Source organism: Aphanomyces astaci (genome assembly GCF_000520075.1).
Source record: "Aphanomyces astaci strain APO3 unplaced genomic scaffold supercont1.135, whole genome shotgun sequence".
NCBI classification, from domain to species: Eukaryota; Oomycota; class Saprolegniomycetes; order Saprolegniales; family Verrucalvaceae; genus Aphanomyces; species Aphanomyces astaci.
Genome location: NW_009798398.1, coordinates 28,051 through 38,970, shown reverse-complemented (window position 1 = coordinate 38,970; position 10,920 = coordinate 28,051). Strand labels below are relative to the sequence as shown.

The window sequence follows — 10,920 nt, the reverse complement described above, 5'->3', positions numbered from 1 at the left end:
TGATGTTCTGAAACTCCAATTTTTGGGGTGGCTTTAAACTTGTTGCCAGCACTGTATTAGTTGAGCATAATCCAGAAATGACATGAAATATAGGCGAAAATAACGGCATCGTAATGCACGACGCATTATATTTTCGATTTGTTGAAAACAAATTGGCCAGGCTTTAATTAATTCCACTTACAAATGCCTAGTGATTAAATTTGAGAAATTATTTGTTCAAACAAGTAGGGAAAACGTAATGCAGATTGCACTACATTTCATTGGACCAATCACATCGCTAGAAAATAGGAATTTTCATGGATCGCGTTTGAGCTTCAAGTTAGCTTGTATTAGTAATGTCTTGGTCCAAGACAATACTTTTTGGCGTACTAGTACGCCATGGTGCTAAGTTTCCTGGCATTCGCACTTCGGCTCCGTGACTACCACGCAACCACGACATTGGAGCCTGCGCACTCGATCCGTCCTCCTACGCGTACGATTCGTACGCATAGGAGGACGTAAAGTAGTACGAGACGACCCACCACCACTCCTGCGGCCACGGCGTATGCTCGCCAAATAGCGCTTCCAACCCACACCCACCCAACTTGTGTGACCTCAACTTCTACTCTCGTAGTATGGCACAACAGCAGCTATCCCTCCAATCACCCCCCTCATAGAACCATTGTAGAGATCAGGAGTAGACATAGTAATGAACCCCAGTCATGGTTTCTGGATCCCCAGCAGTCACAACTACCGTTCCCCGGCAAAGACCACTATCGTTATTCTGGAGCGTGGGTGGTGGAGTGATAGTGGCACTGACTGGTAGTCTAAGTGCACCCCACCCCTACGCTCCAGAATAATGCCCAAAAACCCTGCTAACGTTACCCCAGTGACTACGATTGCTGCACATGTGACCACCACATCACTCCATTGTACATGCAGAACATCATCACCACTTGCCATGTCACATCGACTCTGTGTTCTCTAAATTGACCACTAACGGCCATCAAGTTTTCACACTCATTTGTACACTAGAAGGGTATTTGATGGCGGGAGGTGACATGCACAGCGCTTATGACCACCAGCACTGCGCATGTCACCACCACGCCATCAAATACACTCCTAAATGCAAGCTCCATCCTGCTAGACTACCGCAGCACATGCGTGCGCTCGGGTGATAGAGAGCGTATAAATACCATTACCGCGTAATTTCATTTCATTCCTAAGTTGTGTGAAAACGGATTACGAAGTATGGCAGTGATTTTGGCAGTGATTGTTGATTGTACCATTTGATGCGGGGGTCCCATCGGTGTGCAAGGAAGCGTTGGAGGATGACCCTCCTGGTGCTGGATCTGCGTCGCCTCCGGAAGACCGCCCCCGGGTTTCACCTGACGCTCCACTCTCTGGGGCGTCAGTAAGGGCTAGCCACCACTCCCAAGGTACGTCGGTGGCTAGTCCTTCCCCCACTGTTAAGACCGTGGTGTCTCGTCGGGCTGGTCACCCTTGTCTAGCTAACCCTCCCGTCGCGGTGAGGAAGGGCAGTCGACTCCCTTTGGAAAGCTCCACTGTGGAACGACTGCCGATGTCTAGCCAAGACCTCACTCAGCCGGGTGCCCCTCGAGACGGTGGTCGTGTGCAAACGTCCCCCGTGCGACGTGACGCGGTAGTGACATCGGAAGTGACCGAACCAATGCGTCATGAGGCTGAGAGTTCCTTCATTGGTGAACACCTCCTGGATCCTACTGTCACTCGCGGAGTCTCAGACGGAGATGGCAGTATCCCAGGGGTGAATCTCGCCGATCTCAGGGTACAACTCCAAGTGCCGCATGAGAACGCGGGGAGGGCCTTAGTCGAAAGACCCTTTGGATCTACCGCTACAGCATGTCTGGCCCCGACCAGTCTTGTCAACAATGAGGCTGGTCACACGACTGCCCACCAGTCCTGGACGGAAAGTACCCCACAGGATGTCAGGCGGTCATCGAAGATTAGAACGATCTAGGTATCGTTGAGCCCGCACTCCTTCTGGATGGTATCAAACGTCGACAGAAAATGTTCCAAAGGGATGGTCCGGTCGACAGTATCTATTTGGGCGCGTACTTCCGAGCATCGGACATAGCATGACGTGAAGCCGAACGGGGCTCCAGGGATGAGTTGGGCTGTCCGGGACCAGTGCTGTCTCCTCCAGGGCCGCCTCCCAAAGGGCCAGGAGGACCACCGTAGTACCCGCCGGATCCTCCATCACCAGGAGGTCCCGTAGGGTCACCTCGGCCACCGAAGGGTCCACCATAATCACCCCCATTCGGTCCACTTCCAGGAGGTGCGGGAGGATTCGTTCGACCAGAGTAACCACCCCAGTAGCCGCCCCGGGACTGTAAACCTCCACCACCGGGTTCCGGACCATAGGAGGCCGGAGGGGTATACCCCGACCCGGTTGCACGAGGGGATGACTGCGTGTACCCTACGCCGAGCTGCTGGCCATAGGCCCCCGAGGACGGGTACGAGTCGGCATCGCGGTTGGGTCGTGACATGGGAGCCGCCATCGCACAAACGGTAGCGGCATGGTGTCCACGACCGTAAACGTTGGTGGCATCCGGAGCGAAGCTGATTCTGTCAGCACATCAGTCTGCTGCATAAAACAGGTTTGGTCGAAGGCTCGGCGAGGCGTAGACGTGTTTGAGCGGGTGGTCGGGAGCAAGGGCGCCGTAGTAAACGTAGTATGCGTGATCCCGCTTCCTTTAGACGGAGACCCCATCCGGGACAGAGTCGGGATCCCATATGTCGCGTACGGGGCATTGTTCGTCTTCCGAGGCGTCCTTTGTTGGAGTTCCAGAGCTCTTTGTTCCACTTGTAGCAGGGTCCGCTGGCGTTCCAACTCCGCATACGTCTGGCTCAGGGTGAGGTCTTGGACCGACCGTTCCCTGAACAGGGTAGCTTCTTGATCCCTCAACTGCAATTTCTCCGTTTCCAAACAGGAGCGCGTTTTCTCTACTTGGCGCAACACCTCTTCGTTGGCGTGCCTCTCCCGTTCCAGCTGATCCCTTGTCCCGGGCGAGGGATCTTCTCCGGACTGAGCGCGTTCTTGGGTAAGTGTCATGAACTGCTCCTGGACCAACTGATCGAGATCCTGGCGGCGTCCTTGTTCCGAAAGCAGGGTCTGTTCGTACCGATTCTGCTCAGTCATGATGGACTCCTGGAGTTCCCGGACCGTCTCTTCGCTCTCCCGGAGACGCCGATGCTCTTCTTCCCAGACTCGTTCCATCCTTTGGCGTCGCTGAACTTCCTCTTCCAGACTCCGTTCCCGTTCCCGTAGGGCTTCGCGGAGGTCCTGCTTTTCCCTTTCCAGGATCGGGCAATTTCCACATGCGACGTTCGCAGACTCCCGGAGGGCCTCCTGTACCGACTCGAGTTCCGAAGCCTTCGACTGGACCTCGTCCCGGGCCGAAGCCAGGTCCCAGTCATACTGGGACTGATGTAGGTCATAGGCAACCCCCTTCGATGTGTCGTCGTCACGGGCAGCTTCCCGTACTAGAAATTTCCTCTTGATGGTTCCGCATGAGGGTCCGGAGTTCTTCCCGGAGACTGGACATGAGGCCGTCGTGACGCAGATGGTCCTCCCGGCGGCGCACTTCGAGAACCCGTTCCGTCTCCTTCTGGACCCGGGACAGGACTTCTTCATGCAGACGGCGGGCCACCAGGAGGTCGGAGGCCTTGTCCCGTACCAGGAAGGCTCACGTTGTTCCCATTTCAGAGCCAGTTGTTGTTCCAGTTCCCGGGTCCGGTCCTCCCAGGAGAGAGCATTCTTTTCCGCTTCCCGGCGCAGAGCCTCGTTCGCTTCGTTGGTTACCTGAGCCTAGGCAACGTCCAGTTCCCGAGTATAGCAGTCCCGGAGGTAGGTCAGGGCCTTCTGGAACTCATCATGGCGGCGACTTTCATGGGTTTCCGCTGCCCGTAGCAATCCTTCGGCCATATCTACCAACTGGGATTCCTGAACACCCAGTAAACGAGCCCGGTCCTCGTTGACTTGATGGAAAAACAGTAGGGACGCCGTTCGTTGTTGCTCTTCAATGCCCCGAGTGAATTCTTCATAGGCCTTCTGGATGTCCCGTATCCCTCCGGTGGCCACCGTGATCGTGGCTACGATGGTATTTCCTGGTACTCTGGGACCGCTCCAGGTAGGCGTCCCGGTAGGCGTTCCTAATATCATACCTCTTGGATAGAGATGTGTATCCGGGAGCGGGAACAGGTATCGAATAGCACTCTAAGGTTTCGGCGTCGGACTCATGACCGTCGGTACCAGTTCTGGCCAGGGTCAGGGTCGGACCATCGGTACCGGTTCTGGCCAGGGGAGTTGTAGGCACTAAGGCCAGGTCTGCCGCCGATGCCAGCCCGGTCTCTTCAACGGTGACCGCGTCTCTGGACGGTCGGTCGGGGGCGACACGTCCGGCGACCCGTCAGCTTCCCGCTTCCGTCCTGGAGTCGATACTCGCGCGCCGTCATCGTCTTCCAACGGGACCAGATCCGTGGCCAGAGGCTTCTTTCGTAGTAGGCGTTCGCTGTCCAGGAGTCCAAACTCCGGGGCATCTCCCGCCAGACGGTGTGATTGGCACACCGCTGTCGTCGTGGGTTCTTCTGTCGACATCTTTCCTTTCTTCTTCCGCGCTTCCTTTGCAAACACCTACCCTGTTGCTCCACCAGAATGACGCGGGGTTTCACGACAAATCGAATGAGTAGGTGCGGCGTAGGCAAGCGTGTAAAACACCAAACGCGTAGTTCAGGGGAAAATGTAAAGTCGAGTTAGTTGGTTTAGCTTCAAAGAAAAGAGTATGACTAATGGATAATCCAGGTCCAGGACGTCCGGAGTCTGGTCCGGGAGCCCTATAATATTGCTCAGAGTCTTGTCCATGGTCGTCCTGGGTTCAGCCCCAGGGACTAACAAGTTCAGCGAGCCTTCCGGAGCGCGGAGCGCAGGAAGACAATACACTACGGCTGGTCGCGGAACGTCCGAATATTCCCCGCGACAGCTGAGTGTCAAGCAAAGGTCATGTGTGAAACATCTCGCAGCTGAGTTGCTCAACTCTCCACAGCTGCCACCGCCAGCGCAACGGGGTTGCCTTGCAGCCGCATGATTGTCGTTGGTGGTGTCCATTATTGTGGCATCTACAGTCTGTAGGCAGACGTCGTATATGAGTGCGCAGATTTTCTCGCCAGGATATACAGAAGTTTTGTCGTGTCAAGCTAGTGTTGGCACGACGGGTGTCTTGGAACAAGTTCCTCATCTTGAGGAAGTCGTTGTCCACGACTACCCCATGCCGTAGGTGTCGAACTTCAATGTCTTGTACTGTGTATCTACCATAATTTATTCAAATGAAACAAAATGAGAAACCATGAGGTCGTAAAACTCGGATAATTTGCGTATTTCGGAGCGGATTGTCCTGTACTTGGTCATCGTCGAATCATAACGCTCAGAGCATTCCATTTCTACCAATTACACCTCTGTATGATTTTTGCTTCAAATTTAAGACCAAAAGTAAAAAACCACGACATGCGAAGTGGGACAGAGGTACATACAGTGAACGGCGGAATTTAAACCACACCGAAGTTACAGGGGAGGGAAAATACCTCAGTGGTATAGTTCACGTCATCTAAAACTTCCAACTGGCCAAATCGAAGAGTGGAGGTTTTATTATTTAACGTACAATTGATGTAGTTAAACCAAAACCAAATACGTTTAATACCTATTTCATGCGTTTTATCACTGGAGTGGGAGGTTAAGGTCCCAACTGCCTCCGGATATTATATACGGATAATAGTCACATACAAAAATCAAGATACATCTCAGCGGCCATCCCTATGGCCAAATATCCAAACGCCCATGTAAAATACCGCTATCTATTTCAGGATCAATTCATCACCAAATTTGAATCTGAGACGTAGAATTTCTTCACCACATTGAGATCTATTGATTATACGTCTCAATTTGCTAAAATTTTGAGTAATGAATATGAAATAGAAGTCAGAAAATTTTATGAAAAGTTGGTAGTTTATAGATGACGCGCACCATAGAGCATCGGTTTCTTAACTCAAAGGTCGTGGGTTCGATCCCCGGCTTCGCCGGATTATTTCCGCAAGGATTTATCCGTCCCTACTGGGGAATCCGGATAACAAGGGCTGCGTACGAAGACGAGGACCGAAGCGTTGAGCGAAGTAAAAACTGAAGAATATACACACCGCCCCTGGTCCAGCAGGCGCGTTACAATTGGCAACGCAGTTCCACAACATGTGGTTCAAGTATCGTCTCTCGCGGAGGAATGTCTTAAAAATGATAATCCAAACTCAATTAACCACACCGAATTTTATAAAACTTTCCAATTTGCCTCGTACCCCTCAAGTCAAGAAAGCCTTCAAGTGCCGCCGCGCTCAAGATGTCCAAGATGCCATCTGTCAAGTTGCTCCGTGAGACCATCACTCACGGAGTCGAAAAATCAAACTTCCAACCGGAAGATGTGTCAGGGCCAACCATCCATCCGGATGAGGGTGTGAGTAACACTTCGTTACTCACCCAACTTCGAAGTTCGACTTCGGTCGAAATCGAAGTTGGCGACTCGAGACTATCGAAATCAGCCTGGACTACCTGATTAGATGTGGACACCGACAGACGAACGGATGGTTCCCGATCGCCCCCCGGACGACACCGGTGGCTCCGTCGACGCCGACTAGGTCCTCTCGGAGCACGTCCCGGACCCAATCCTCTTCGACGCCGAATAAAAATCTCCAGGAGCTCCAGGCCTCCATATCACGACTTCAACGGGACATGACGAGCTTGACTACCTCTAACAACGACCAGTTTTCCTCCATCCAAGATGTCGCCATGATCTCTACGGATAACCCGGCAGGAAACAACCCGGTACAGCCCCGTATCTGCATGGATCCGGACGACGAAACGAAGTCGGGTGGGGTCATTTGCGGGAGGTGTACAACCATGCGGGTCCACTCTCGTGAACAGTGTCCTCGGTTGTCGTGGTTCTGTACTCGGTGCCGCTCCAAAGGCCACGGACTATCGGAGTGCAGCCTGTCCCGGGACAACGGAGGTCGGGGTCCGGGACAAACCCGAACGGGACCCGGAGGACGAGGAGGAAATACAACCTGTTACACCTGTGGGAAGATGAGCCATTTGAGCTGGGGTTGTCCGATAAAAGCGTCCAAGCAGAGCTCTATGCCGGCCCACGTCGTGGCTGCTCTGTAGTCCTGGTATATGTCGGACAACAAGCAATCCACGGAAGGCAGCCCCGACTCCGATAAACAATGAGGACTCGGCGGTCGGAACCAAGCCGCCAGATGTGGCGTGGCACTGACGGCGAGATTACAAATGACCTCCGAAGATGATAACAAACAAAGTACACGTAGCCCTGGGATATCCTCGCCCTCTCCGGAGGATGAGGAAGGATCCCAGGACTCATACAAGATGGAAGATACCTACCTCCTCCTGGGTGGTACGGGACTCGGCGACAATCGAGCCCCGGACTGCTCCGGGGCTGGACAACGATACGAAGAATGGCATGGCGAGCTGATCCCCGCAAACGAAGGGAGTCCCGGGCTCTTCGTACAAGGACATGCAACACGAGGTCGGGATACAGGTTACAGACAGAAGCCAGGATTGCAGGATGCTACCTCCCTCCGACAAGAGGCACGGGCCGGGTGCGCAACCGCGACCCGTACCGCTCCCGGAAGACAGCACCGTGAGCACAAAAGAAGGCGGAAGGATTGGAGCTCCGGGAGCGAAAGCGACCTTGACAAGACAATTGGAGAGACTTCCGGAACCATGGGTGTATACACAGGACCCAGCGCTGGGGATGACTCGCGTCGACAAACGGACGGGAGCGAAGACAAGGAAGAGAAGGGGATATACACAGAACCCTACAATGAAGAGAAGAGCATCAAGACAATTGGAGAGACCTCCGGGACCACGGGTGAATACATAGGACCCAGCACCGGGGATGACTCGCGTCGACAAACGGGCGGGAGTGAAGACAAGGAAGAGAAGGGCATGTATGCAAAACCCTCAAAAGAAGAAAGTTCGTGTCGACAAACTGAACCGAACACCCGCGACGCTAGTGCGTCGCCTGACGGAGATTCTCAGACACCTCGGGGTGCTGCCTCCGTCCTGTCCCGGACCCTGCCTCGGGTCCGGGGCCAATTGACCAATCTTCCCGGAAGAGACGAGTGACGCTGAGGAGCCAGGAGCCCCGTCTCGAGACTCAACGAACCCGGTGCTAGGTAGTCCGGACCCGGTTATGGCCAAGCCGACGTGCACGTCTGCAACTGAAATGCTGTATCGATGGAGGAATGCAGGCCATGGAATGGAAAACAATTTTGCCCAATTAACATAGATCTAGCGTAATTTTGGCCAATGGAATAAAACCACGACACTTGAACTGGGATTATTGGTATTTGAAACCGGACATTGGAGGTAGTACTACGTAGTACTAGTTTTCACTTGGCCCCAAAATCAGATAGGAGTAACGATGAAAGAATTATAAACTCGCATGATTTGATTATTGATACAGAGTATATCCATTGAACTTATCAAGCCATCATATACTCACTGTCAGCAGAAATTATACTTCCGGATAACTTGTCAGACACAGCCATGCTTCCAAAAAACTGTTCAAATAATTCAGACAGGGCCATGTGAATGAAATGAGTGGATGACGTGAATGCCACGTCAATCATTAAAATGTAAGACATCACTAAAACATAAATCCTTCTGATTTGCTGCCGCGAAGTAAATTTAGGCGCGGAAAGTCAAATATTAAATGCAGCATCATTCATCACTTCCAATTTTGAAGCCTCATGCTAAACGTTTCCGCACTCATCACCCGCTTGCAAGACCAAACCACCTCTGACCAGGTATTCCTGGGTCAATGCCTCGAGGACTACTCTGAGGTGGTTGACAACTGCGATGACGTGATCGACTCCCTTTTCCCGATATTCGACAAAGTCCTTCCGGACCCTGGCGAAGATGGTGTACGTGTCCTGACGAACTTCACGCGCCGTGAATTTGTCGTGCTATGGGAGATCGTCAAGCTTCCTCTCAAAGCTCGGCGGCATAATGGACGTGGCTCCAAGTGCAAGACGTCACCGAGATACCTGCTGTTCATGACGTTGGCCTTGCTCATGCACTACAAATCCTGGGAGAAGCACGCCATGGACTTTGGGTTCCGCGCACCAATATACCAAAAGTTGGTTCGGCGTGTGATTGACGTGTGGTCCCTCTGTTCGTGGCCGTCTTTGTACAATTACCCAGTATGTCCGAGTGGCGAACAACGATTGCATTGTCAACTACCCGTACGCTCTTTACGCAACTGATGTCAGTGTTCAACATTCCGAGCGCCGGCTGCCCGACATGGCGAAGCGAAGCCATACTTCAGCGCGAAGCACAATATGTATGGTCTGGAGATCGACGCATCTGTGTCCTCAAGGGTTGCTGGTGGACATGAGCAAGACGCACCATGGAGCCGTGGCTGATTGACGATAATGCGATCCCACATGGAGCAGCACCAACAAGCGCTAAAGAAGCCGGACCAAGAGCTCAACATACCTTGACCATGACGAGCAAGTAGATTCGCATCCATTGATGTGGGCTGACCTTGTCGACAAGGGGTACTACGGACACCGTAGTACGGAGTCATGGCTGACATCCGGGCCATTCACCCGAAGAAAAACCCGCTTCGTAGAATGCTCAACGCTAAAGACGTTGTACGAAACTGCCGGGTATCATCGGACCGAGTGATCATTGAGAACCTTTTCGGCTGTGTGTGTAGCCTGCTATGGAAGGTGTCCTATGCGAAGTTCACGTGGAACCCCAAGTTCTATGACAACATTCAACAACTCACGTTTGCTTTGACGAACTACCATATTTCGTTAATGTCTTTGTGCGAAGCCGATTGGCTTTGGTATCACTTTGTGCTAGCTCGCTACAAGTCTATGATGAGTGCAATGGCAGCGAAACGTGCGGAGAGCCAGCGCAACTCACGACTTCGTCGTACTCAACGCCTTGCATTGAGTCGCAGTCGACTCCATTGTGCTCAACCCTCTTTGTCTCCAGTTGCATCTCCATAACAATTAACTCATGATTTTGTTTTTTCTTGGGCTGCTGTTGTGTTGTGGGAGTGAAGGTAGTAAACGGTTACGAAACAAGATACTACCTCCGGACCGGAAATAGAAGTGCCATTTCAAAATCGTTGAAGGACGGAAATAGAAGTGCCTCATGATAGACCCTGAAAATAGAATAAATCATGGTCACTCCAAGCTACAAAGAACAAGTCAATATAATAAAGCAGATATTTTTTATTATATTATCCACGGTTGTATAGTGAAACTCATATAGAATTGACTCTTCCATTCAAGACCAACACTCCATATCTGAATGTACAGCTGTTCCTAGAGAGTCATACTATAATGAAGTCAAGTCTTGCAGCATCCATCAACACATCACCATATGTAGACGAGGCGACAATTTCACTGGACATGTTGACTGGACATGTTGAATTCTTAAGCAAGTTAATAAGAACATAAACGACATGTCATGTCATCCACCCTCAGATGGTAACAGATGTAGGCACACAGCACACACAGATGTAGTGGTAGTGGCTCAAAGGAAGGGTGGATTCAGAAGTGAGCTTAGCTCTAGAACCTCCAAAATTATCATCGCCAAAGACATGCATACATGTAGTAGTGCAACCTTAGCTGCACTGATTGAAGTTTGTCATATCTTTCAATATATGCAACCTTCAAGTAGTGTGTGTAGGATCAAAACAAGGTAGCTATTGGCCCTCGACACACTGAAGTAGTCGAGGAATGTGAAGCCTGGAGCTCTTCCAGCTTCAATCACATGTATATAGCTTAAACTATGTAACTTCAATCCTTGTCTGCCTATGCCTA

General features: G+C 51.8%; 3 protein-coding genes across 3 annotated transcripts; all 3 read left to right on the top strand.

Moving 5' to 3' along the window:
- Positions 1-1,310: 1,310 nt before the first annotated feature.
- Positions 1,311-1,646, top strand: H257_18081 (hypothetical protein; the record flags this gene model as incomplete). The annotated part of the gene is made up of 2 exons (XM_009847091.1): positions 1,311-1,393; positions 1,517-1,646. The coding sequence occupies 2 exons, from the start codon at positions 1,311-1,313 to the stop codon at positions 1,644-1,646; spliced, it is 213 nt and encodes a 70-aa protein (XP_009845393.1).
- Positions 1,647-7,441: 5,795 nt separating this feature from the next.
- H257_18080 (hypothetical protein) lies at positions 7,442-8,203 on the top strand (the record flags this gene model as incomplete). Its single annotated transcript, XM_009847090.1, has 1 exon — positions 7,442-8,203. One exon carries the CDS (start codon positions 7,442-7,444, stop codon positions 8,201-8,203), a length of 762 nt encoding a protein of 253 aa, XP_009845392.1.
- A 626-nt stretch (positions 8,204-8,829) lies between these two features.
- On the top strand, positions 8,830-9,508 carry H257_18079 (hypothetical protein; the record flags this gene model as incomplete). The annotated part of the gene is made up of 2 exons (XM_009847089.1): positions 8,830-9,222; positions 9,284-9,508. The coding sequence occupies 2 exons, from the start codon at positions 8,830-8,832 to the stop codon at positions 9,506-9,508; spliced, it is 618 nt and encodes a 205-aa protein (XP_009845391.1).
- Positions 9,509-10,920: the final 1,412 nt, after the last annotated feature.